The following is a 21,101-nucleotide window of genomic DNA, read 5'->3' as shown; positions in this document are numbered from 1 at the left end:
AGGAAATCTTTGACGGACTGTTCGCCATTAAAAAGCTGCTAATAGTTATTGATTAAACGCCACATTGAGTTGGGCTTTTACCCGACACTGCGCCAAACTCCATCATTATATTACTCCCGCTTCCCTAATCTCTCTTTTGCCGACTTAGTTCAGCCCCCGTTGGGTGGCCGTCCTCTCTCGCTTCTCTCTCTCTCTCTCTCTCTTTCTATATATATATATATACACACACAGTCAAAAGAAGATGAAATAAAAGAATAATCTCACATCATTAGAGATTTAGATGAGTTGGATTATATACATTAATTTTGGTTTGAAATCTAATAAATTTAATTTTTTTTATTTAATTAGTATCAAATTCGATGTGTGTCATTTGATTTTTTTGACATGTTATGAAATGGACCAAAAAGAGTGGGGTTACATACAATTGAGTCCCTCCCTATCTTACATGGGAGACAAGGGCTGTGGCCCACATTTGCCACCTAACCCATGGGCCCACCAAAGCCCAACCAACGACTCCCTCCCTCCCTCCAATTCCTGTGCCCCTCCCCTCGCTATTTATTGGAGCTTCTCCTACTCTGCCCGCATCGCCTCTCGCATCGGTCATTTGCGGATTCGCCCCTAGCTAGGAGATATCGTGGGAGATGTCGACGACGGAGACAGGGAATAGCTCGACGACGGAGTCGGCGGTGTCCGGGCTCGACTACGAGGAAACGCAGCTGACGCTCGCCCCGCCGGGGGGCTCTAGATCCGAGCTCGAGAGGAAGCGCGGCTTCTCGGAGGGCCTTGGTCTCAGCCTCGAGACCAAGGATTTCTTGTCGGGTTCTTCCGATGAGCCCCCCATTTCCGGTGCCGGGGAGCCTTCCGCAGCCAAGTAAGTTGTACTTACTACTACTGATCGAGATGACGCACGCATTTGCCTCCCTCTGATCTCTCTCCACTGCCAGAGTTGATGGGTGTTTTTCTAATTAGAAGGGCCTCGGACCGTCGATGAGAGGACTAATGTGCCCCTCCCATTTATTAAAGTTCTTGGATTCACCAAGCCGTGCCTTTGCTCCACAAAAGTTCCTATTCTAACAGTGGTAGTACTAGTTTGTAAGACGAGATTTCTCTTCACATTTACATCGAGATACGGATGCTAAGCGTACGACTGGGCATTCCGTAAGACGAAAAGCTACTACTTCCATAATCCGGTGGTTCATCCTAAGGAAAGGAGAAAGAACGAAAAATCCAAATTTTTTTGCCCTTTTTTGGTTGAGGCGCAAAGGATAATCTGTTTGTTGACTTCAAGTGTATTCATAGCACTTCTTTTCCTGTTTTTTGACAGGGCACAGGTGGTGGGGTGGCCGCCGGTGAGGTCCTTCAGGCGGAACGTCCTGAAGAGCTGCACCTACGTGAAGGTGGCCGTCGACGGGACGCCCTACCTTCGTAAGGTTGACCTCGAGGCATACGCAGGATACCAGCAGCTGCTGACAGCCCTCGAGGAGATGTTCACCTGCTTCACCGCCCGTGAGTTCATTTCCTCTCTCTCGGCCACAATGCCATCCCATCCATCATGTATATATCATTTATTCATTCATCATCATCCTCTTCTGTTTAGTTGCTTGCTGAAATGGTCCATCCAGACAACTTGAAGCAGGGATCACTAGCATTTGATGATGACTGGTTTTAGAATGATTTACGGCAGGTAACTATCCCAACGAGAGGAGGCTGGTTGATCCTGTGAACGGGACAGAGTACGTTCCAACTTACGAGGACAAGGATGGTGACTGGATGCTTATCGGTGATGTCCCTTGGAAGTAAGTTTTCCCTTTCCTTGTATGGCTGTGAAAGTGAAACTGAAATTGCAAAAAGATGTTAAAAATTGCTTCAGGTGGTTCTCAAGTCAGATGCATGTTCACTACCAACTTATTAATCTTCAATTTTGACTTTTGATACTTTAAGAGTCACTCAACTTTACCATGATGCATAATAAATGAGACATTCCTATATTCTGTATTGGATTGTGTTTTTCCCTCTCAAATAGGTTCCTTCCTAAAGTAACATTCATTGGTGTCTATAAATGTGTTCTTTGAAGGATCTATAGAATTTACAAGTTGTATTGGTTCAGTTGAAGAGGATATTGAGGCATTTGGATTAGGAGAAAAGATGTCTGTACATGCTAGTTGTTAAATGGAAATGGAGGATTGGTAGAAATGCATTCTTTACAATCTGAGCAGTGTCGAATGTGGAAATGCAACTTTATGTCTGCAAATATCTTGTAAGTAGTCATAATGCTAAAGTTATATATGCATAATATACGATATTATGACATTATAGTAAGAAGGAGATGAGCTTCACTTTGTAGGGTAAGGTCGAGTAGCAATTTCCTAGGAAACATCGAGGGGTTTGGTTCACATGTTGAGGCTATTGACAAAGAAGAGCTTGAAGGGGCTATCTCAACCGTCCATGGCGAGCATCACGCCACTGAGAATAACTTTGTAGAGTGGTCAGAGCTATATGTCAAACTAATCTTGTCCTAGGGGTTTATGTTTCTGAAAATTGTAAGAAACAATTGGAAGACCCTTTTTCTCAATAAATTGAACTGGGAACTGAAGTTTCGTGCTAGTGGATGAACTAGAATGTTCAAACAATAGCTTCAAGCTGTTAGGACATGGTTTTTGTGCTGTGTTCCAATCTGATCAGTTCAAAGTCGCATCATTTTTTCCCAATTTTCCAAGTAGTTTAAATTTCATTCTTCTTACAAATTTGCTTGTTTCCACCGCTGAGTATAACCCAGTTTGTAAAGTTTGTACATGTCAACTTGCTTGCTTCCAACAAGAACTGAAGTATGAATGGTATCCTTATTGTCGTTCAACAGTTGTGATGGTATGTGTTGCACATAGCATGAATTTAACATCTAGTTCCCTGGAAGGAACAAGAATATCTGCACAAAATATAAATCGACACTTAACGCTTTAAACAACATACTCGAGCTTATTATGTGGCTTACTCTTGTAAGAATAACTAATCACAACTTGTCTTATAGCTAGTCTTCATGTTTAACTAAGCACATCCTGTGATGTGATTAACTAATTAAGCTTATAAATTACTCAGGCTTGTAGTTAGTCTTCATGATTAATTAATCACAACTTGCAATGCCAAATAACCCCCCAAAAAAAAGTCCTAATCAGATGCCTGATCTGATTAGGCATCTGATAAAAAACATATGGCCATATGTGCTTTTCTGGTTACACATCTGATTAATCACAACCTATTACTAAGCCTTAACAACTTATGGCCAGATTGATAAAAAAAACATATGTGCTTTTCTGGATTTTTTGTGGCTATATGATCCCCTTGAATGTATATTTTCTCAATGCATCCATCTTGGTATTAACCATGTGAGCGACATGATTGAATGAATTATCATTCGATAGATGCAGAATTGAGGGTGTAAATCTGATCGTTAAGATATGTACGTGTGATTTCTCATCTGGTACAGAGCATAGATATGATAAAATGAATCTATGATTTCTTCATTATTTGATCCATACTTGAGAGGAAACAGAGTTGTAGCAGGATATCAAATTTATGTGATTTTGAATCCAAAACCTTAAACTTTGTTCTTTTCCATGTCCTGTCAAAAAGTCGTACAGGGCTCTTAATTTGAAATGTTGAATTTGATGAGAGTTCTCTTTCCTGTTCTTTTACCAAGTTACTCTTGCTTTATTAATGAACCTGTGGTGTTCTCAAGACTTCTGCAAACATGTTGACAATTTATATTTATTTTCACATTAGTTATCTCAAGTATCTAGACCATCTTTATATGTTAATGGTTAAACATTGCTGATCTTGTAAAGATAATGATGAATTGAAATTTTGTACTGTGAATTTGGACTTGCATTAACTGTTCTATAGGACATCCCACTTCACCATGGTCTTGGTAAACTGAAGGCAAATTTGCCCATTATCAGACAAATCTAATCCATTTAATGTACCCATGGCAAATTTGCCCACAATTTGTTGATGAAGTCAACTTTCAGTTCGGTTATGTTGTATGACCTGTAGCTCGAAGCTTCATCATTATGTTGTAGGAGCAGCTCATATGGTTGATTCTTGCTTGCAGGATGTTTGTTGCTTCATGCAAACGACTTCGGTTGATGAAAAGCTCAGAAGCTGTCGATTTAGGTAATTTTGACAAACCTTCCACAATATCAATGGCGATTTTTTTTCTTTTGAACTCCGATCACTATGGATGGTGTGGAGCACATAGATGTCTATCTCTGAAATCCCATGCTTATTGTAATATTCATTCCCACAGAGACATCACCTCATTTCCTGTATTTTTCACGGGCTCACATTTATTTTACTTTTTTTTTTTGGTCTGTTATGGTTCTAACAGCTCCAAGAACACCCACAGGTTGCATCACTGCGAGGTGAATTGGGATCCACAACATCTCCAAACGATGCGATCATGTACAGAAGCAGTTTACATATGTTTTGAGTAGCATCCAGGAGAGTAGGAATAAGATAATTGTTGTCTGTGGGCAGATGTTTTTGGGTTTGTTGTTGGTGTGTGAGAATAAGCAGACCTGCGTTATTATCCAGCCAGAAATTTTCTTCTCGTGTTAGCATTTTGGATGAACATTGCTTTCTGATGCTTGATTGCCAAGGCCTTGAAAAGTATTGAAATCATTTATTTCTCGGTTACATTGGTGTTCATCGATGGCAATCAATTCATTCATAATACAATAATAAATATCCCAAAATTACAAAGGTCAATTATATATGTATATGGTTCGGTTGGAAGGACATCTCTCATATCTTTGTATATCCTTGGCAGGCAGGCAGGCAGGCAATCCCATCTTCATCTCTTCTGGAAGTTGAGCATCTTGATGGAAAATGCAAAGAGGAAAGCAAACATCAAAGGAAACGCCACCACCACCGCAGCCACCACCCCCAAGAAGCTATGTTTGAATCCAAAATAACTCCTCAAGAACTCCGACACCGGCAGATTCTTGTCAGTCATGACAGTCTCTATATCACCGAACTGTGAGGCGGCTAGACCATACAAGGTCCAAGCTACGGGACACGCCCAGTAATACCATCTCCACCACACCGGGATTTTCTGTGGACACGATGAACCAAGTCAGCGGATGTATGCCAATGGATCGAATGCGAAACACCTTCAAGAATCAAGCGAATGAAGCTTCAACTTACCGGCCGCGGAATAATGAATCCACAGAAAAGGTTCCATATTGCGTAGAAGAAAGCGGAAACGATGGAGGCGATGCTGTGATTGGGAGTGATACCCACCGCCATCATCCCGTAGAATGTGAAGTAGAGGAGAGTGAAGTACATGAAGAACAAGTACCAAAAGAACTTTGCAACAGTCCACTCGAATCCAATCATCGCGTAGACGATCACACCATATAGGGCGGACTGAATCAGAATGTATGGAAGCTCAATCGCCACCTGCGAGCGGAAGAACACTGCGAGTGAGTAGAGAAGCGTAGCGAAGCGTATCGTCAAATTGACCGGAGAAACAATGACGTACTTGTCCGAACGCGTAAGGCAAAGCGGAGTACATTCCAGCCGCTTTCTCCCTGTAAAAGACCGTTCGTTCGACTGCCACCACCGGCTGAACCGATGAACAGTTCTGTATCCCCATGAACAGGACCGCGGCATACATCGAACCTATCGCATTGAACAGATCTTGCTGAGTGGACCTGCAATGTGAGTTTCAACCACCGTGACTCCTCGGATCAATTCATCGAGTGGAGTGACAGGTCGAGGAGGATCGAGGACTTACGTTTTGCGGCCCAGGTCCCAGAATATGGTGCCGAACAGAAGAGCTACGACGGTGGTGAAGAAGAACCTCACGGCGGTGTACGGCGGATTCCTCCAGTACGACAAGTGCTGCTTCCACAGGCACGCCATGCATTGTACGGGAAATGACTGCGAGTACTGGGTGGGGAAGTAGAGGTCGCTCGAACCAGCAGGAGGAATGCTGAGATCCTTTATCAAGCTCTTGTTCCTCCTGAAATTGCAGAACACGCACGCACTCATGTGAGACATGATAGCATCTCGGAGAATCCTTACAGCAGGAGGAAGCACACTCACCGATACAGCTCCGAATTCCTGTATGTCTCATTGAAATTGACGCCCAGTATATTTTCTTGTGACTGCGAAGTCACTTCCAGCATCCATGTCGCGGGGTTGTAACCATCTTTGATCTTACTGATACCATTGATTCCCTTGGAAGAACAAACATCGAACACATACTATCAATCGTATTGTTCTGCTAAATCATACATATCTATCTATATATGTATAGTTTCCTCACCTCAAAATAGCTAATCAGATGGGAAGAATCACGACCGAGCGGGCCCACATATATCTCTTCCCCGCCACGCTTTAATAAGAAGAGCTACGAAAAATGCAGCAAAAACCCCCATTAGAAAGAAGCTCGATTGAAGCATGAATTGCGAACCTACAAGAAGCCTGAGAACTCTGCTCACCTCATCGAAAGCTTCAAATATGTCGATGCTGGGTTGGTGAATGGTACACACCACAGTCCTTCCGGTGTCCACTGTGTTCCTCACGGCTCTCATGACAATGGCGGCGGCCCTTGCGTCGAGCCCAGAGGTGGGTTCATCCATGAATATGATGGATGGGTTGGCGACCAGCTCCACAGCGATGGTCAGCCTCTTCCGTTGCTCGGTCGATAACCCATCTACTCCCGGCAACCCGACGAGTGCATCCCTCAGCGGCGTCAGCTCTACCAGCTCCATGACTTCCTCCACGAACATCTGCAACGACAAGTAGCTAGGCGTGAGTCTTTTGCATGGAGATTAGCTCAAAAGTTACGGTCTGCTGTGGGTGCTTCGACCAACCTTCCTCGTTTCAGAATCGACCTCAGAAGGTAACCGGAGCCACGCCGAGTAGGCGAGAGACTCGTGAACCGTGACATGAGGGGAGTGGATGTCGTTCTGTTCGCAGTATCCCGAGATGCGAGCAAAGGTCTCCTGCCTCTTGGGGTAGCCAGATATGCTGATGTCTCCTTCAATGTATCCCCCTGTCTTTCTCCCAGCCAGCACATCCATCAGCGTCGTTTTGCCAGCTCCACTCACCCCCATTAGAGCTGTAAGCACTCCCGGCCTGAAAGATCCACTGACGCCCTTCAGCAGCTCCAACCGGTCTTCTGCCACACCTTGAGCTTTCATTTCCTACATGTTTGTTCATCACGATCGTCAAAGGTGTCCAAGGAGATAGCAGCTGCAACATGTTCTTGAATTGCTCGTGAGGAAAAGAATTACCTGCGGCATGTCCACAGAGTACCTCACGTCGTCGAAGGTGATGGACAGTGGAGTAAACGGAAGGACCATTCCCTTCTTGTTCTGTTCGAAGGCCTCCCTCATGGAACCCAATGAGCTGCTCTTCCTCCCTATCCCACTCGCGCTCTCTGTACACCAAACTTTCAGTCGGTAAAACACGTCGAGAAATATGCAGCAGCGTTAGCACAACATATCGATAGGTCTCTCACTCTTGGATGCAGAGTGACGCACGGATCTTCTTCCTCTGGACGAGTTCTCCAACACTTCTCCGGTTAGATTGGCGTGTTTCTCCTTTAAGGTCTCTTCAGATAGAGGTGGCTGAGATTTCCCAAAAGCTGCAAAATACGATATGGTCGATCAAGATCTCAGTTGTCGATTCAGGAACTTCAAGTGAAACAAACTTGCTTGTGGAACTATACTCACGATCGAGGTAAGTGAGAGCCAAAGTGAAAAGAGCATTGAAGAGAAGTACGTAGCCGACCGTAGCCCCAAAGCCAATCCAATACCATCTGGCTTCGGGAAAGACACCACGGGACTCCAGAATTGCGACTCCCAGCGACTCTGTTGAATTCGAATTCGAAGTAATCTGTGGCGCAAAGATAGATCAAACGTGTCAACAAATCTTCTCATGAAAACTAGCGCTTACAATTCTTCTACTCGCTAAAAGCAATATCCTCTCACATGACTCCAGCTGTGCCCCAAGAATTCATTCACTGAGACTGCGTTCTGGGAGTACATCAACGGCGAGATCCAGTAGCCCCAAATCCACCATTTCTTTACTTTCTCTGCCACGAACAGGACGCCTCAGTGGTTCAGCCATTTGTGGAACTGAGATGTCTACGATATGGAGAAAGGAATCATTCGGTACTTACCTCGTGAAAGAATGAAGCCACCAAGCACCAGAAGAATGAGAAGAGCAAAAGCCCCGAAGGTATTTGCCACTATCATGTTCCTCCCGACGGCCCCGATGGTGCGGAAGAGTCCAGATGCCATCTGGTTCGTCACCAGCAGCAGCAGGTATTGCTTGAACAGCCTGTTACAGGAGAAACGTATGATATCACAAGGGTAGAATGGAAGGGCGTTGTTTCCCCAGTACGAACTCCACATCCCGAGTTCTTCTTACCTTCCAACATTTGGATCGAATCCAATGACGTAGTAGGTTGTGAAAACCCACACTGCAACTTCAGCAAATGCAATGGGGATCTTAAGGATCCATCCGGGTATCGTGTATGACCATGCAGGATAGAAAAGGAGATCTCTCTGCTTGAAGAAAACAGGTAGCTTCATAATGGTCATGGCAAGTTCAGAGAACCCGTTGAACATGATCGTCACTATCCCATAGAAAAGCGCGCCATTATAGATCATCCCGTCATCTATATCGTTCCGGTGCATCTTAGTACGCAGAAACACCGTCATCGCAATGACCGCCATGATGACAAGCTGTAAACAGAGGATCGCAGAAGATGAATCACCGTTCATGGTATTAAAGGCCATCGATCAAGGTAGGGAGAGGGTAGCTTACTTGAACGGCCTTGAAGATGTAGACGAACGAGTTCCTCTTCATCAGCAATAGTTCCCTGGCCATGTTTGCTTTTAACACCTCCTTCTTGCTCACCCCATATCTCGTGGTGGTAAGAGCAGCAGGATGGCTCTTGCTCTTATCAAACGGGACAGAAAGTTCTTCAGCTAAAGCCCGACCAATATGGAATTGTTGGAATGCCTCGGCAAATTCTCTAACGGGCACGTATCTGTAAGGTTCATCCTGGCGTGACCAGTACTGTTGTTGATCCTTCCTCGACGTTACCTTTGAACACAAAGTGAGTGTCAGATTGAAGATCACGACAGGAAGGAATTAATGGAAGCATTTCTTACGGAAAACCTACTTCTTGCAGGAAGTCCGCAACACCCTTCCTCTCTGGGCACTTGAAGCCCATGGACTCGAAGAACTCGACGACATCTTCACGAGGGCCTTGATACACGATCAGGCCATCGGAGAGAAGAATGATGTCGTCGAAAAGGTCATACGTCTCCGGTGCTGGCTGCAGCAGGGAGATAACAGCAGTCCCTCCAAGAATGTGGATGGTTTGCCTGAGCGAGTTCACTATCTGGAAAGTCGTTGAGCTATCCAGACCAGTCGATATCTCATCCATGAACAGAGCTCTTGCAGGTCCAACAAGCATTTCACCTACGTCGAGCAAAATGGAAATCAGAGACACACAACCGGCAACAACATAACCGGCAATTCAACCATCGATGATATCTACCTGTGGTGACACGCTTCCTTTGTCCACCAGAGATGCCTCTCAGCATCTCATCTCCTACCATCGTGTCAGCACAGACCTCCAAACCCAGGATCTGTACAGAACGTTTGAATTAGTCCATTGTTCCCGAATCAATCATCTTGCTCGGGCAGTTTATGGGGTTGAGACAATCGACTAACATCTTCGTAGATATGATTAGAATAAAAGCTAATACCTTCAGTATGTAGTCTGTGGTCACATTGGTTTCTTGTCCTTTCATTGCAGATGCCTGCAGGAAAATTGACACAAGAGTTGGACATGATCCACGAGTAATTCTTCTCCAGTTCAATTCATTGAGAAGCCCTGCTTTATCTAAGATGAAGTTGATCTATACCTTCATGAAGACATCGACGTCTGGATCTGGCTTGATGTTTGCTGCCTTCTCTCTCCTAGCTAACTCAGTTAACATATCTGAGGAACACCCACAAAAACCAGTTTAATCGTGATTCGCTCATAGCTTTCAAGTAATCGAAGACCGATAAGGTGGGAGGAACTTACCATAACGAGTGCCAACTCCTTGGCACCTCGCAGAGAAGGCTAATGTTTCACGGACTGTCATCTCCCCTATATGAAGATCATACTGGCTGATGTATGCAGCGGTTCTCTGAGGGACGAATTCTTTCATTTCATGACCGTTGTAGGTCACTTTTCCGGAGGTCTGTGGTTAATTTCCAGATGAAGGAAGTATCAGTCACAACCCAACAAAGAAAGAATAACATTATGGAACAGAGCATCGAGTCTTGTCTTTTCACCTTCAAATCAGAGCTGAGCTTTCCAGCCAAAGCCAACAACAGTGTAGTTTTTCCTGATCCCGGAGGACCTAAGAGCAAAGTCATCCTGAAGAACCAAGTTCCAGGCGTTGGTATTCGATTAGACAGAGAGAACAGTGTGAAGTAACGAGAGATGGGTCAAATGAAAAGAAAAGAAGGAAACATCGTACCTGCGAGGTTTGATGATTCCATTGACGTCATGAAGGATCGATAAAGGTTTCTTTCTACTCGGTAGTATATGCAAGTAATTTGCGGCGGTCTTTTGTTTCCACAAGGAGAAAAACAAGAACCGTGGTGATGATCAGTATGATATTATCAGAACAGGAAGAAGATTTCGTTCTGCGTATGTGTGAACGGTGATTATACCTCCAGTACGTTAGCGATGGAATTGAAGACGGTAGGCAATCCTCTGTTGCCAACGTGTGTCTCTGCTTCGATGCTTAGGTGCTCATACCGCACTTCGATGGTGGGAAGATCAATCCCAACTCTGCCATCGACAAAAGCAACCGAGACAGAGTTAGCAGCAGGAGCAGCAGCAGAAGGAGAAGGGACTACCAGTTGTCGCATCATTTTCTTACCGGTCGATACGGTCCTTGAGCTTGAGCAAGAAACGCTCGTTGTCCTCCTCGGCGACCCGAACGAGGCGCTCCATGAGGGTCTTCCTCTCCTGGAAGCCGAGCCGCTGGACGTCGACCTCTTGCAGCTGCTTGCCATCCTCGGCCAGCGTCAGGATGCCACGGCGCACGCGGTCGAAGGTGGGCAGCTTCTCGAGGGCGGCCCACTTGAGGGCCTCCTCGTCGTCTTCGTCTCGCGACGACCGCGAGAAGATGTTATCATCCCTCTTCCATATCGAACTATTCCTTCGCAAGCTCGCGATCCTGTGCACCTCGCTCGGTTCCATCTCCACCTCCCTCCCCCTCTCTCCGCCGGCCTGCGCCTCCTTTTCCAACCAACGCAAAATCCTTATGAATGATGATCACAAGAAAAGAACGAGAGCCAAAACCGAAGCCGCTGTTCTTCCGCTCCTCTTCCTCCTCCTCTTAATTTTGTCTCCCTTCTTTGCTTGCGATGGAGAGAGAGACAGACAGACAGAGGATATCCTGTTTGGTGTGGGAAAGCCGAGCAAGAGAGTATAAATAGATGCAAGGACGCGTGACGAAGCTCTGCAGTAACAGACGAAGAGTGCACAGTAGCGGTGCTACGTTTTCTCCACGATAGTATGCGCGCGAGTGGTGGAATTAGCCGTCTGAAGGGGAAGGGAAGGAGAGCGACGAAAGTTCCCCTTCGAGACTGGTCAGAGAGAGATTGCTTGTCGACCGCCACCGTTCTGGTCCCTATAACGACCGTTGACCCTCCTGCTTCTGGAAAGAAATGGGTAGACGTAGCAACACAAACCTCCCCACACGTTTACCGACCAGTCCTAACCAACATCCCGGGCCCACGTTCTCTTGTCCCGCAAAGAAGTCGACGAATAAAATAATTGGTAGAAAACCGGGTGTGTTTTCGTAGGTCAGAAAATGAGGCGTGTTGTACCACGAGAGAGACCGATGATTCCAGCCGCCTAAAAGCTCTTCTGACTGACGGGCGTCGGGAAGGAGCGAGCCTGGCGAGGTTAGCGAGTCAGCCAATACTACAAACAAGATAGATGAACTTGGCATTAGGTCGTAGCTTTTACACGTTTTTGGTGTTCTGATGAGGCGAAAGATGGAAGAAGACCGAGTCTGGGGATAGCTTTGACGAGGCACAAATCATTCGGTAGGAGAGGCTGCTTCCAATCCCATCAATCTAAAAAAAGGTCACAGGCCTCCAGAAGTATAGACGTCCCGTGCCTCTCCTCCTCTTCGCAGCATGTGAGGAGAAAATAATTAAGCTTCAGGTTCTGCCTCGGTTTTCCAAGCGCCCAGCGATGCAAAGTCCTTTGGATAACTTCTCTAAACAAAATTTCTTTTATTTTTTCTCCTGTTTAACATATTTTCTTATTTATTCTTATATAATATTTTTTATTTTTCTAAAAAATAAAATTATCCTTGACTTATGTTTCGTTTACTATTGTCATCCCCCTCGCCAATCTCTTCTCCCCCTTCGGTCAAATAGACGTCTCACTCTTCGACACAAAGTTATGTGAAAACTCCTCAACACAATATTTTTGTTGTCTTCCGTTGTGCCACCAATAACGTGCCCCTCATCGATTGCTTGACATCCCTCCCACTATCATCGCATCGATCGTTAATCTCCACGACTACTAGTAAGATGAAGAAGCCCATCATTGATACTAATCTCCCTTCCTCCTTTGGTCAATTGGGTATCCCACTCTTCGACGTAAAGCTACATGAGAGTACCTATGAGATTTTCATCATCGATAGCAAACCCCTCACCTACACACAGTTAATGAAGGATTAAGACGATAATGAGAGCATGCGAACAAGGATGTTGATGAGGATATATGAGCAAAGTGAGACGGAGGTTGCCATAGTAATAAGTGATAGAGACCGGAACTAAGATTAATTTTATTTTTTTAAAAATAAAATATATGCATAGAATTAAAGTCTTTTGTTGCCATTTCTGTTTCTCTGATTGAACAGCAGTCGTGGGTCCATTTGAGTGATTGATTTCTTAGCCAAACAAAAACTACCTTTCGTCACCCTTTGGACTCCATCACCATCGACCAATAGTTTGGGTGATACAGGAGGTGTCCTTCCATCAATATCCATAAGCGTTTCTTAGAGTCTCCAGTATTCCTTTTCCATTAATGACTATCTACGTTGAGTTTATTGATTGTATGAATTTTCTTTTTTCCTGTATGCACGATAGATATTAAATGGATATTTTGTCGGTAAAAAAGATGGAGAGATGATCTTTTTAATGATAAATCGGATAAAGGGTTTGAACTGTGAATCGAAGAGTCTGATTCAGAGTTCAAAGAACAGATGCTGCTGCTAATATGGGTTGAACACTAAAGAATTTGAATCATACCTGGAAATGCCATTCAAACTGCACGAGGCTATTTTCCAGGCTTGCAATCGGTCCACAAAGGAAGGAATGGCCGCCATCATGTCGACCCTTTGACCGTTGACCATTGCATTCAGGTGACGACACTCATGACGTGCGAGGCAATAAATCTTGGTTTAGTGTCCGGTGTCTAGAAACACATTAATTATCGTGGTGATTAGGAGATAGTCACACGAGATTAAGATCCAAAGATTAGTCTCACGTCGATACAATTTAAATTTCTCAAAACGAAACAGAGTCATTAACAGTAGCAACAAAATAAATTAGGTTGTGATAGATAGGTTTATTATAGTTGGCTGTAGGAAAAGTCGAGGGATTTGGTAGAATAGCTTGCACATGGACATATATCACAAAAGTCCACATGATCATTAAATTAGTGGGGAATCTTGAATGATTCAAAAAATAGCCATAAATATTTCTTAACCTTGAAAGATTCAAAAAATAATTATTTGAAATCTTTTTTTAGTGTGTTAGGATGGATGACTATTGAAATCAAACAAAGATTTACTCTTTTATCATAGGGCTACAAATCAACATGAATAAACATGCTATCCTTTTCCAAGCACTAAACACAAAATCTATAATAGCTTGGGAATCAAGCAAGGATCTTTGGCTTTGGAACTATCTTGGTGTTTACATCCGTCACTATCGGTTGGAATAGAGGTATGTTTGTCTGATTAATCTATGCTAATAAACTCTGTAATAAATGCTATGTCGCTCTAATAATCTTAATCGACATCTAAATATCTAACAAGAACATCTCTAGGAATAAGGTACATAACCTTATCAAATCTACCATCTGTACTAGACATAAAACTCATCCCTCTCCTCTCCTTAACATCAAGGACGGACAAATACTCTCCACACTTCACCAACAAATAAACTTGTCAAACCTTTGCCAGTTGCTTGGCATCTGCAAGATGGGTTTCCAAAAGTCATTGGAAGTGGACAAAAGACTTCTATTTGGAATGACCATTGGATAAGTAGCACCGCTTTAGCATCCTGGCCTACTTCCCGTCAACATGGTAGGCAGCCAGCCTCACCCTCTTTTTGCTCTCGCAAGCGATCTCATGACATCCAACCTGTGGGCCAACAGCCATCTAGAACCTCTCCTATGATCCCTATGAGGATTTCTAGGTCCGAACCTCTCATTCCATGAAAACGATCGCACCGAAGAGTACATACAAATTTCTACATGATATGTGGGTTCCATGGATTCCACCGATTGATTCAGTGAGTTAAAACATGTATATGAAAACTTGTATGGAAAAGGCTCCCCATTCTCTATGGAAACTTTGTATCATATGGAAGCTTCTTTTTTAAGATATATATATAAATATATATTATAAAGAAAAGAAATGATGAAGGAGATGCTAGGAAGTATTGATTGATATAGACATGTAACGTTCTCATATGATGTGATTTAAGAAACATATATAACATACAATTTTTTTCTCGATATGCTCCGATATCTATACAAACAATTGTTTATCTTGACTCACCTGTATTACTTACTACTTACTATTCCTTCATCCAACGTTGTTCGACCCAGTACGCCAGGTTAGATGATTTATCGGGTTATTCTTGAATTGGATACGGATCCAAGAAAAATCTTATTTATGAACACCTTAACTACGGCAACCCAGACATGACTTTGGTCCCTGATGACTCCACCCTTCTCGATGCTGTGAGGATTCAACCAAACAACCACCGTGGATCTGTGATCCGATGACAATCTCCGTTCCCTCTAGAATCTCGACTATTGACTTTTTGGCAAGCATTCCAGATGTTAGAATCGGTCAAGTTCATATTCCGATATATCCTCAACGATTCATTGATGTCAATGTTTTGCTCGTGGATTCATATGGTAAGAACACGTTGGGCTTTCAGCGTCGCATGTTTACTTCAACGCGTCACGTCATTCATGCATTTAAAGTCGTGTACTCGTTGGAAGTTCCAATGGCTTTCAGGTTAGACAGACGCCTTTACTGGGGTTTTGTGAGCTCACGCTATGATCTCTCTCCGTCTCTCTCTCGCGTTGCTGTCAGTGCAGACAGGTCATCCCATAGCGAACGAGTACTGCTTTCTCGGAGTAACTCGGACCCGATCAACCATGAAGAAAACCAGTTAAGAAAGTCTCAAGTAAATGATGTTGCAAAATTAGAAACATCTCCTCCCTTATCCTGCAATTGTTTTTATCTTTATATAAGCATTTCCGAAGGTTTATAGAACCATGAAGTGGTGGTATAGTAAAGCATATTCAGCAGTAATTGTAGCTGATTTTGGCTATTCAGCTTACTCATGCGCCATCAATCAAATCAACAGCAATGCATGCTATTTAATATGCCGTTGCAACTCCAAACATTCAAGTGCTCGACCTAATCAGACACACAAATTAATGCCTGTCGCCCAAAACATTCAATGTACTGACTACCCCCGAAGGGATTAAGGTCAGCTGTGAAGATTTACAAAGATGATTGAGCTATATGAAAAAAAAAGTAACCAAAATTATTTGGAAGATCTCATAAGCTGGAGAGTATCAATTTGTTGGTACAAATAAATACATAAGAGGATCACTTTTTTGCATGATCTTGGGCAATACTTTTACTCAGCACATAACAATCAGGTGGGCTAATGTTCGTATAGTAATTTTGTATTGTATCTACGACTTCAAATCCAAACTTTTTGTAGAAGGCAATTGCGTCATCATTGTTAGTCTGCACATGCAAGTACACCTCCGAGATGTTCTGCTTGCAAGAAAGATCCAGTACATGACTCAACAACTTTGTACCTGTCAAACACAACTTTGTACCTGTTTAAGTTGATGATTTTTTCTAAAACGACCTTGATTTACCAATTACATTTTTTATATACATAAAATCTAAATGACATTGATCCTAGGTGAAACACCAAAAAAAGCCCTCAAAAACAGGAAGTTGGTATTAGATCTGTATATACACCAATAAACATGATTACTATGGAAAATCAAACACAGAATACCAGGCTAGAAATAACCAATTTATCAAGTTCTCTCTCACAGATTTTTGGTACCAAATGCAGTGTGCAAGTATCGACATAAAGTTATGAATAGATCGAATCTTCAAGTCTGCCAAACGTGTAAAAACCTTGACAGTGACGAGCACAATCTTCATCCATGAGTAGACTCTAAAAACTCTAGCAGGTGATTTCCCTAGAAAATAATCATATTTTGGATATTTTTCAAAAGGTATATCTTCTTTTGCTTTTTCCCAAATCATACCCCTAATTTAAAAAATACCCAAAATACTCCTAACAAATTTTCCTACCTAAATTTTCCATTGATTCTTTTACCCGTTTTCAACTCTTATAGTGTTTTCATTTGACCCGTTTACATTGATTTTCAATAGCATTTATAAGATTTTATTAATATATTAAAAACATCATAAACATTATTGAAAAATACTGTATCTGACATCATATCGTACCTCTTTAGTTGTCATTGCTCATAGACTATTATAATATCATATTTTTATGCTTGTAGCTAGTTTGGTGGGAGGGGATGCAATATAAGGATGCAGTGGATGAACAGCCAACATGGATGACCTTGACTTCTGACACCTGAAGAAGTTGAAGTCACTAATTTGACACCTAAAGCACATTAAGTCAAAGTGCAAATCGACTACCATTTAGTTTTATATATGCATGATTAAGTTGTCATGATGACAAAGTTCTCTTTGATGCTCTGCTCTTTCATCTGAACAATTGTAAGACCCAGTCTTGCATTTTTAGTTGGTCTAGTCATTTTATGCAATCTGCGAGGAACCAAATATGTGAATTTTATTTTTAATTCTGGGTTGTCCTACAAAAAAATATATTCACCTTAACTTGTGTGATTTTAAAAATGCTGATTTGACAGTGAACAAGATAATCAGATATCTACGTTTGAATGTTGTTTTTACTACACTTCTCTATCACAGAAGCATAATACAAGGCTTCTTTGCTTGCTACTTAAGAGTGTATAAAGTGTTTTATCGAAGATGTTTGCTTTCGTATTTGCAAACCACCTATTTTACACTGTGACAATCAAGATGCTTTAAAATTAACTTCAAATCCAAATTATCATACAAGAACTAAAGATGTTGAGATTGAATACTCTTTCATGCGGAAAAGGAGCTTGACAGAATCATTGACGTCATAGATGTCAAGAGCAAAATACAACAGATCCTTTTATTAAATCTCTATATTTTAAGGAGAGTGTAAAGATTAATGTTATATCTTTTGGAGTTTCTAAGAACTTTATCTTGTAAAGAGTAGATAAGATAGAATTATAAATAGTTTGGTCACATCTAGGAGAGTTTTAATAAGACTAATAGAGTTTAATATTATAAAAGAAGATTATCCTAGTTTAAAACATCATCCTACCTCTATAATTAGGTACAATATCCAGTAGATCAGCCAAGTCCAAAATAATCAAGCCCAGTATTAGAATTTAGGTTCTTGTAAGTATTTTCAGAAGTTCTACAGAAGTTTCTATGTTCCACCTTGTTTTCTTCTTCTTTTTCGTTTTAGATCTTGACTAGTAGTATTCCTTGCTGCTATTTGAGAAAGGGTTACACATGTATGTGATACCTCCCTTTCTTCACAGCCCCAATACTTAGATATCATCATTATCTATGTGTTTTGTCTGTTCATGCACATATATATCCACAGCATGAAATAAGGAAAAATTACAACATTTCTATAGATATAAGGTGATCTATAATTTTAAGATCGTACATTTAAAGTCTTACCAATTCCAAGCCCACGATATGGTGCCAAAACACCCAGGGTCATGATATAAACACAGATGGCCCCTCCTTCCTTCTTCTCGAGTCGACATGCAATGGAACCAACACATATGTCACTGAAATAAGCTACAAAAGCATGAAAGTGTCAGAAAAAAATGCTATCTGTAATAGTATAAAAAGAAAATAGGATCAACACCTTTCTTCATATCTTTCTTTAATCACTATCAAGATTTAATAGTATGAAATAATTATGGTTCTCCTTATTATATATCAGTACCAAAATGCCTTCTTCAATTAATAAAACACGTTAATAGGTATTAGGTTCTATGTTCTAATCTATATTATCATCAAATGCTTCTCTTTTTTGCATTTGCATTAATTTTTCAAACAATTTCATGTTTCCTAGTCACATAATTATTTCTAACTCCAAGTCTATAGGCTGCAAATGCAATTTTTATTCAACAACTATGGAGTAACTCTTTGACCTCCTTACCCTCAAAGATCTTTTATAGGAACTATTTCATCTTAGCAAGCATGTGTCTTCATACACATCTGTAGTTCTTAGCTTATTTTAGACCCATCATATTCCTTATATTAAGTATTCCTAGCAACTCCTTTAAAAAAAAAAAACCAATTAAAGGTTATCATTATTGCATTGGTATAAAGCTCTATAATTTATACTCTTTGCAGAAGTTGTTTTTATTATTGCAACATCACCAAATTTCATCAAAGACACCAATACCTATTCTCCTATAAAGATTTTTTTCACTCTCTTAATTTGATTGCCCACAAATGTCCACATGTTTTTGGAAATCCAAGCATTCAAACTCTTTGAAATCCATATGAAGTAGCATAATGAGAATATATAGTCAGGCAAAATTAACACAATTATGAAATTTAGGGACCAAATAAAAGTGAGAGGCCATTTATAAAGATGAGTTCATTCAGTAAACGCAGAAAGAAAACCACAATATTCACGGCACCAAGAAACATGGTAAATAAAGAATATTGTTTGAACCCCTACAATCGAGAACACCCAACAAATTTCTTCAAGATAAGGCCGAAAGAAGATACTTCTTTGGAGCTATGATCGGAAACCCTCCCCATAAGCTTATCATCAACAAAGAAACCAAGCAATAAAAACTCAAAGCGACAGCATGCAGCTACTTGATAAGAAACCAAAGTAAGACAAATCAAGAAGTTAAATCATTATAAGAAGCCCCTGGTAAGATAAATCAAGAAACTAATAGGCACCAACCAAATGCATTGTTGATCCGATACGATGATGAGTCAGAATCAGCAGGTGAGACGACAGATGACGAGTTAGAAAACAGATCGATCACCCGCGTCAAGATCTCACGCACCACCACCAGCAGCAAGGAGGAAAGATCAAAGCAAAGAAAAGATAACGGCAGAGTGCATCCAGGAAAGGAGGGGGAGGAGATGGGACGGACCGAGTTTGGTGAAGTCGCCGGAGGCGAGAGCGTCGGCGTAATACTTGTCGTTGTAGCGGACGGGGAAGAGGGCGGTGTTGAGCTTCTTCAATTGCATCACGTTTTTGTCCCGAACCCCGTCCAGCGATATCGCCGCTGCCATCTCCATCCGTCGTCGTCCCGCCCCCATTCAATGGTTCATCTGATTAACAAACCCTACTAATTGCCCCGCCTCCCTCTCCCCTTCGTTCTCTCTGACGTACGTACATATGTATATTACGTCAGCAAACAAATAAACAAACATATTAAGCGTCGATTGACATTCCGCATATATAAACGGGTTAATTGTAAATTATCGATATAGTCAATCCTCTTTAATATTTCGATGTCTAGATTTAAAAAAATTATATTACTTTTTTTTATAGTAATAAAAATAAATTATCTATTTTTATTTATGTAAATGTTATTGATTTTATCGATTAAAGCATAAAAATGATATACAAAAAAGTAATTTCAACATCTCAATTACGTTTTCAATGGTGACGAACGATGATGTTGCTGAGAGTCATGGTGGTTGTTATGGATGAGGAGGGAGAGCGACAACGAGAGGTAAGACAAAGGGAGAGGAGGAAGAGGACGACGCAAAGCGACGATAGTCTATTGCAAGCCGGATGTGGTCTTCCTTTATTGGGCTGCAACATTATCGTTCACGATGCCTAACTTCCTTTTGGCTTATCACGTTTGCTAGGTCACTTATGCCGCTTGCCACTCCCTCGATGCTGGCCGTCACATGTCTGGTGCAAGTCTACGATGGGTCCACCTCCTTTGCACTTCATGTGATCTCGATCCTTTTGGCTCCTCTTCGTACTCCTTGGTCTCCTTGTCATCTAGCTCTTATCTCTCCACCTCTTAGTCCATAGTCACACCTTAGGCAAAGAAGCTCATAGATTCTTAATGGATGGCCACAAAGCAATAATGCATGATGGTTTAGAAGAGGGTGGGGGCTATCCTACTAGGCTGGAGCCGAAGGATGGGGCTGTTGAGTAGACGACGATGCATGAAAGCAACGACCTGCGTGGTTAGCCCGCACTAGGAAACGACTACAGCCTTGCCACTACAGGTGGCCCTCGCAACTACATGTGGTTCGCCATCAAGCATCCTCCATAGTAGAATGTGATAGCGGAAAGGGGCAATTGAGCGACGCTCCAACGACTTGAGGCATGCTTCGAAGTGCTTGTGAGGCTAATCATCACCACCGCCATATAGATCGCTCGGGTCATTGAGGGCAAAGCCCGAGTCATCGACGTAGTTACTAAGCGACACAAATGTAGATGCAAAGTATCGACATATGCGTTGTTCTCTTCCTCCAACTCTCACCATCGCTCTCTCTCCTCATCCACAATAGCCATCCACGAGTCCCAACGACATCATCATCTAACCTCACCGAAAATATAATTGGGATGTTAAAATTATATTTTGATCCATTATTTTTATGCTTTCATGAGTA

The 21,101-nt window shown here is 42.0% G+C and overlaps 3 protein-coding genes across 4 annotated transcripts; 1 reads left to right on the top strand and 2 right to left on the bottom strand.

Moving 5' to 3' along the window:
* The first annotated feature begins 567 nt into the window (after positions 1-567).
* On the top strand, positions 568-4,561 carry LOC135649517 (auxin-responsive protein IAA1-like). 2 transcript variants are annotated; one of them, XM_065167982.1, is made up of 5 exons: positions 568-871; positions 1,325-1,506; positions 1,685-1,796; positions 4,106-4,167; positions 4,382-4,561. In XM_065167982.1, the coding sequence occupies exons 1-5, from the start codon at positions 642-644 to the stop codon at positions 4,417-4,419; spliced, it is 624 nt and encodes a 207-aa protein (XP_065024054.1). In that variant the 5' UTR covers positions 568-641; the 3' UTR covers positions 4,420-4,561. The 2 variants fall into 2 exon arrangements, with proteins under 2 accessions (XP_065024054.1, XP_065024055.1); XM_065167983.1 differs by having other exon boundaries at positions 569-871; positions 4,400-4,561.
* Positions 4,562-4,655: 94 nt separating this feature from the next.
* Positions 4,656-11,506, bottom strand: LOC103996808 (ABC transporter G family member 36). The gene is made up of 24 exons (XM_009417817.3): positions 10,965-11,506; positions 10,753-10,873; positions 10,557-10,645; positions 10,369-10,453; positions 10,115-10,274; positions 9,951-10,027; positions 9,792-9,845; positions 9,581-9,671; positions 9,200-9,501; positions 8,839-9,120; positions 8,440-8,756; positions 8,189-8,349; positions 7,998-8,101; positions 7,740-7,902; positions 7,526-7,651; positions 7,299-7,444; positions 6,876-7,208; positions 6,501-6,791; positions 6,326-6,409; positions 6,103-6,236; positions 5,792-6,019; positions 5,537-5,708; positions 5,200-5,454; positions 4,656-5,107 (listed from the first exon to the last, which is right to left on the bottom strand). The coding sequence occupies exons 1-24, from the start codon at positions 11,285-11,287 to the stop codon at positions 4,847-4,849; spliced, it is 4,359 nt and encodes a 1,452-aa protein (XP_009416092.2). The 5' UTR covers positions 11,288-11,506; the 3' UTR covers positions 4,656-4,846.
* A 4,388-nt stretch (positions 11,507-15,894) lies between these two features.
* LOC135649177 (uncharacterized) lies at positions 15,895-19,818 on the bottom strand. The gene is made up of 3 exons (XM_065167330.1): positions 19,616-19,818; positions 18,165-18,287; positions 15,895-16,186 (listed from the first exon to the last, which is right to left on the bottom strand). Exons 1-3 carry the CDS (start codon positions 19,782-19,784, stop codon positions 15,969-15,971), a joined length of 510 nt encoding a protein of 169 aa, XP_065023402.1. The 5' UTR covers positions 19,785-19,818; the 3' UTR covers positions 15,895-15,968.
* Between the last annotated feature and the right edge of the window lie 1,283 nt (positions 19,819-21,101).

The sequence above is a fragment of the Musa acuminata genome, chromosome BXJ3-9 (assembly GCF_036884655.1).
Source record: "Musa acuminata AAA Group cultivar baxijiao chromosome BXJ3-9, Cavendish_Baxijiao_AAA, whole genome shotgun sequence".
Lineage (NCBI taxonomy): Eukaryota > Viridiplantae > Streptophyta > Magnoliopsida > Zingiberales > Musaceae > Musa > Musa acuminata.
This window is presented reverse-complemented; position numbering and strand designations above follow the sequence as displayed.

Coding starts and splice junctions, on each gene's coding strand:
- LOC103996808 (XM_009417817.3), bottom strand. CDS start 11,287: ATGGAACCGAGCGAGGTGCACAGGATCGCGAGCTTGCGAAGGAATAGT. Junction 7,209..7,298: donor ACTCTGTGGACATGCCGCAG/GTAATTCTTTTC, acceptor ACAAACATGTAG/GAAATGAAAGCTCAAGGTGT. Junction 6,237..6,325: donor ATCTGATTAGCTATTTTGAG/GTGAGGAAACTA, acceptor TGTTCTTCCAAG/GGAATCAATGGTATCAGTAA.
- LOC135649177 (XM_065167330.1), bottom strand. CDS start 19,784: ATGGGGGCGGGACGACGACGGATGGAGATGGCAGCGGCGATATCGCTG. Junction 18,288..19,615: donor CGGCGACTTCACCAAACTCG/GTCCGTCCCATC, acceptor ATGCTTTTGTAG/CTTATTTCAGTGACATATGT. Junction 16,187..18,164: donor ATATCGTGGGCTTGGAATTG/GTAAGACTTTAA, acceptor TGTGTTTGACAG/GTACAAAGTTGTTGAGTCAT.
- LOC135649517 (XM_065167982.1), top strand. CDS start 642: ATGTCGACGACGGAGACAGGGAATAGCTCGACGACGGAGTCGGCGGTG. Junction 872..1,324: donor GGGGAGCCTTCCGCAGCCAA/GTAAGTTGTACT, acceptor GTTTTTTGACAG/GGCACAGGTGGTGGGGTGGC. Junction 1,797..4,105: donor ATCGGTGATGTCCCTTGGAA/GTAAGTTTTCCC, acceptor TCTTGCTTGCAG/GATGTTTGTTGCTTCATGCA.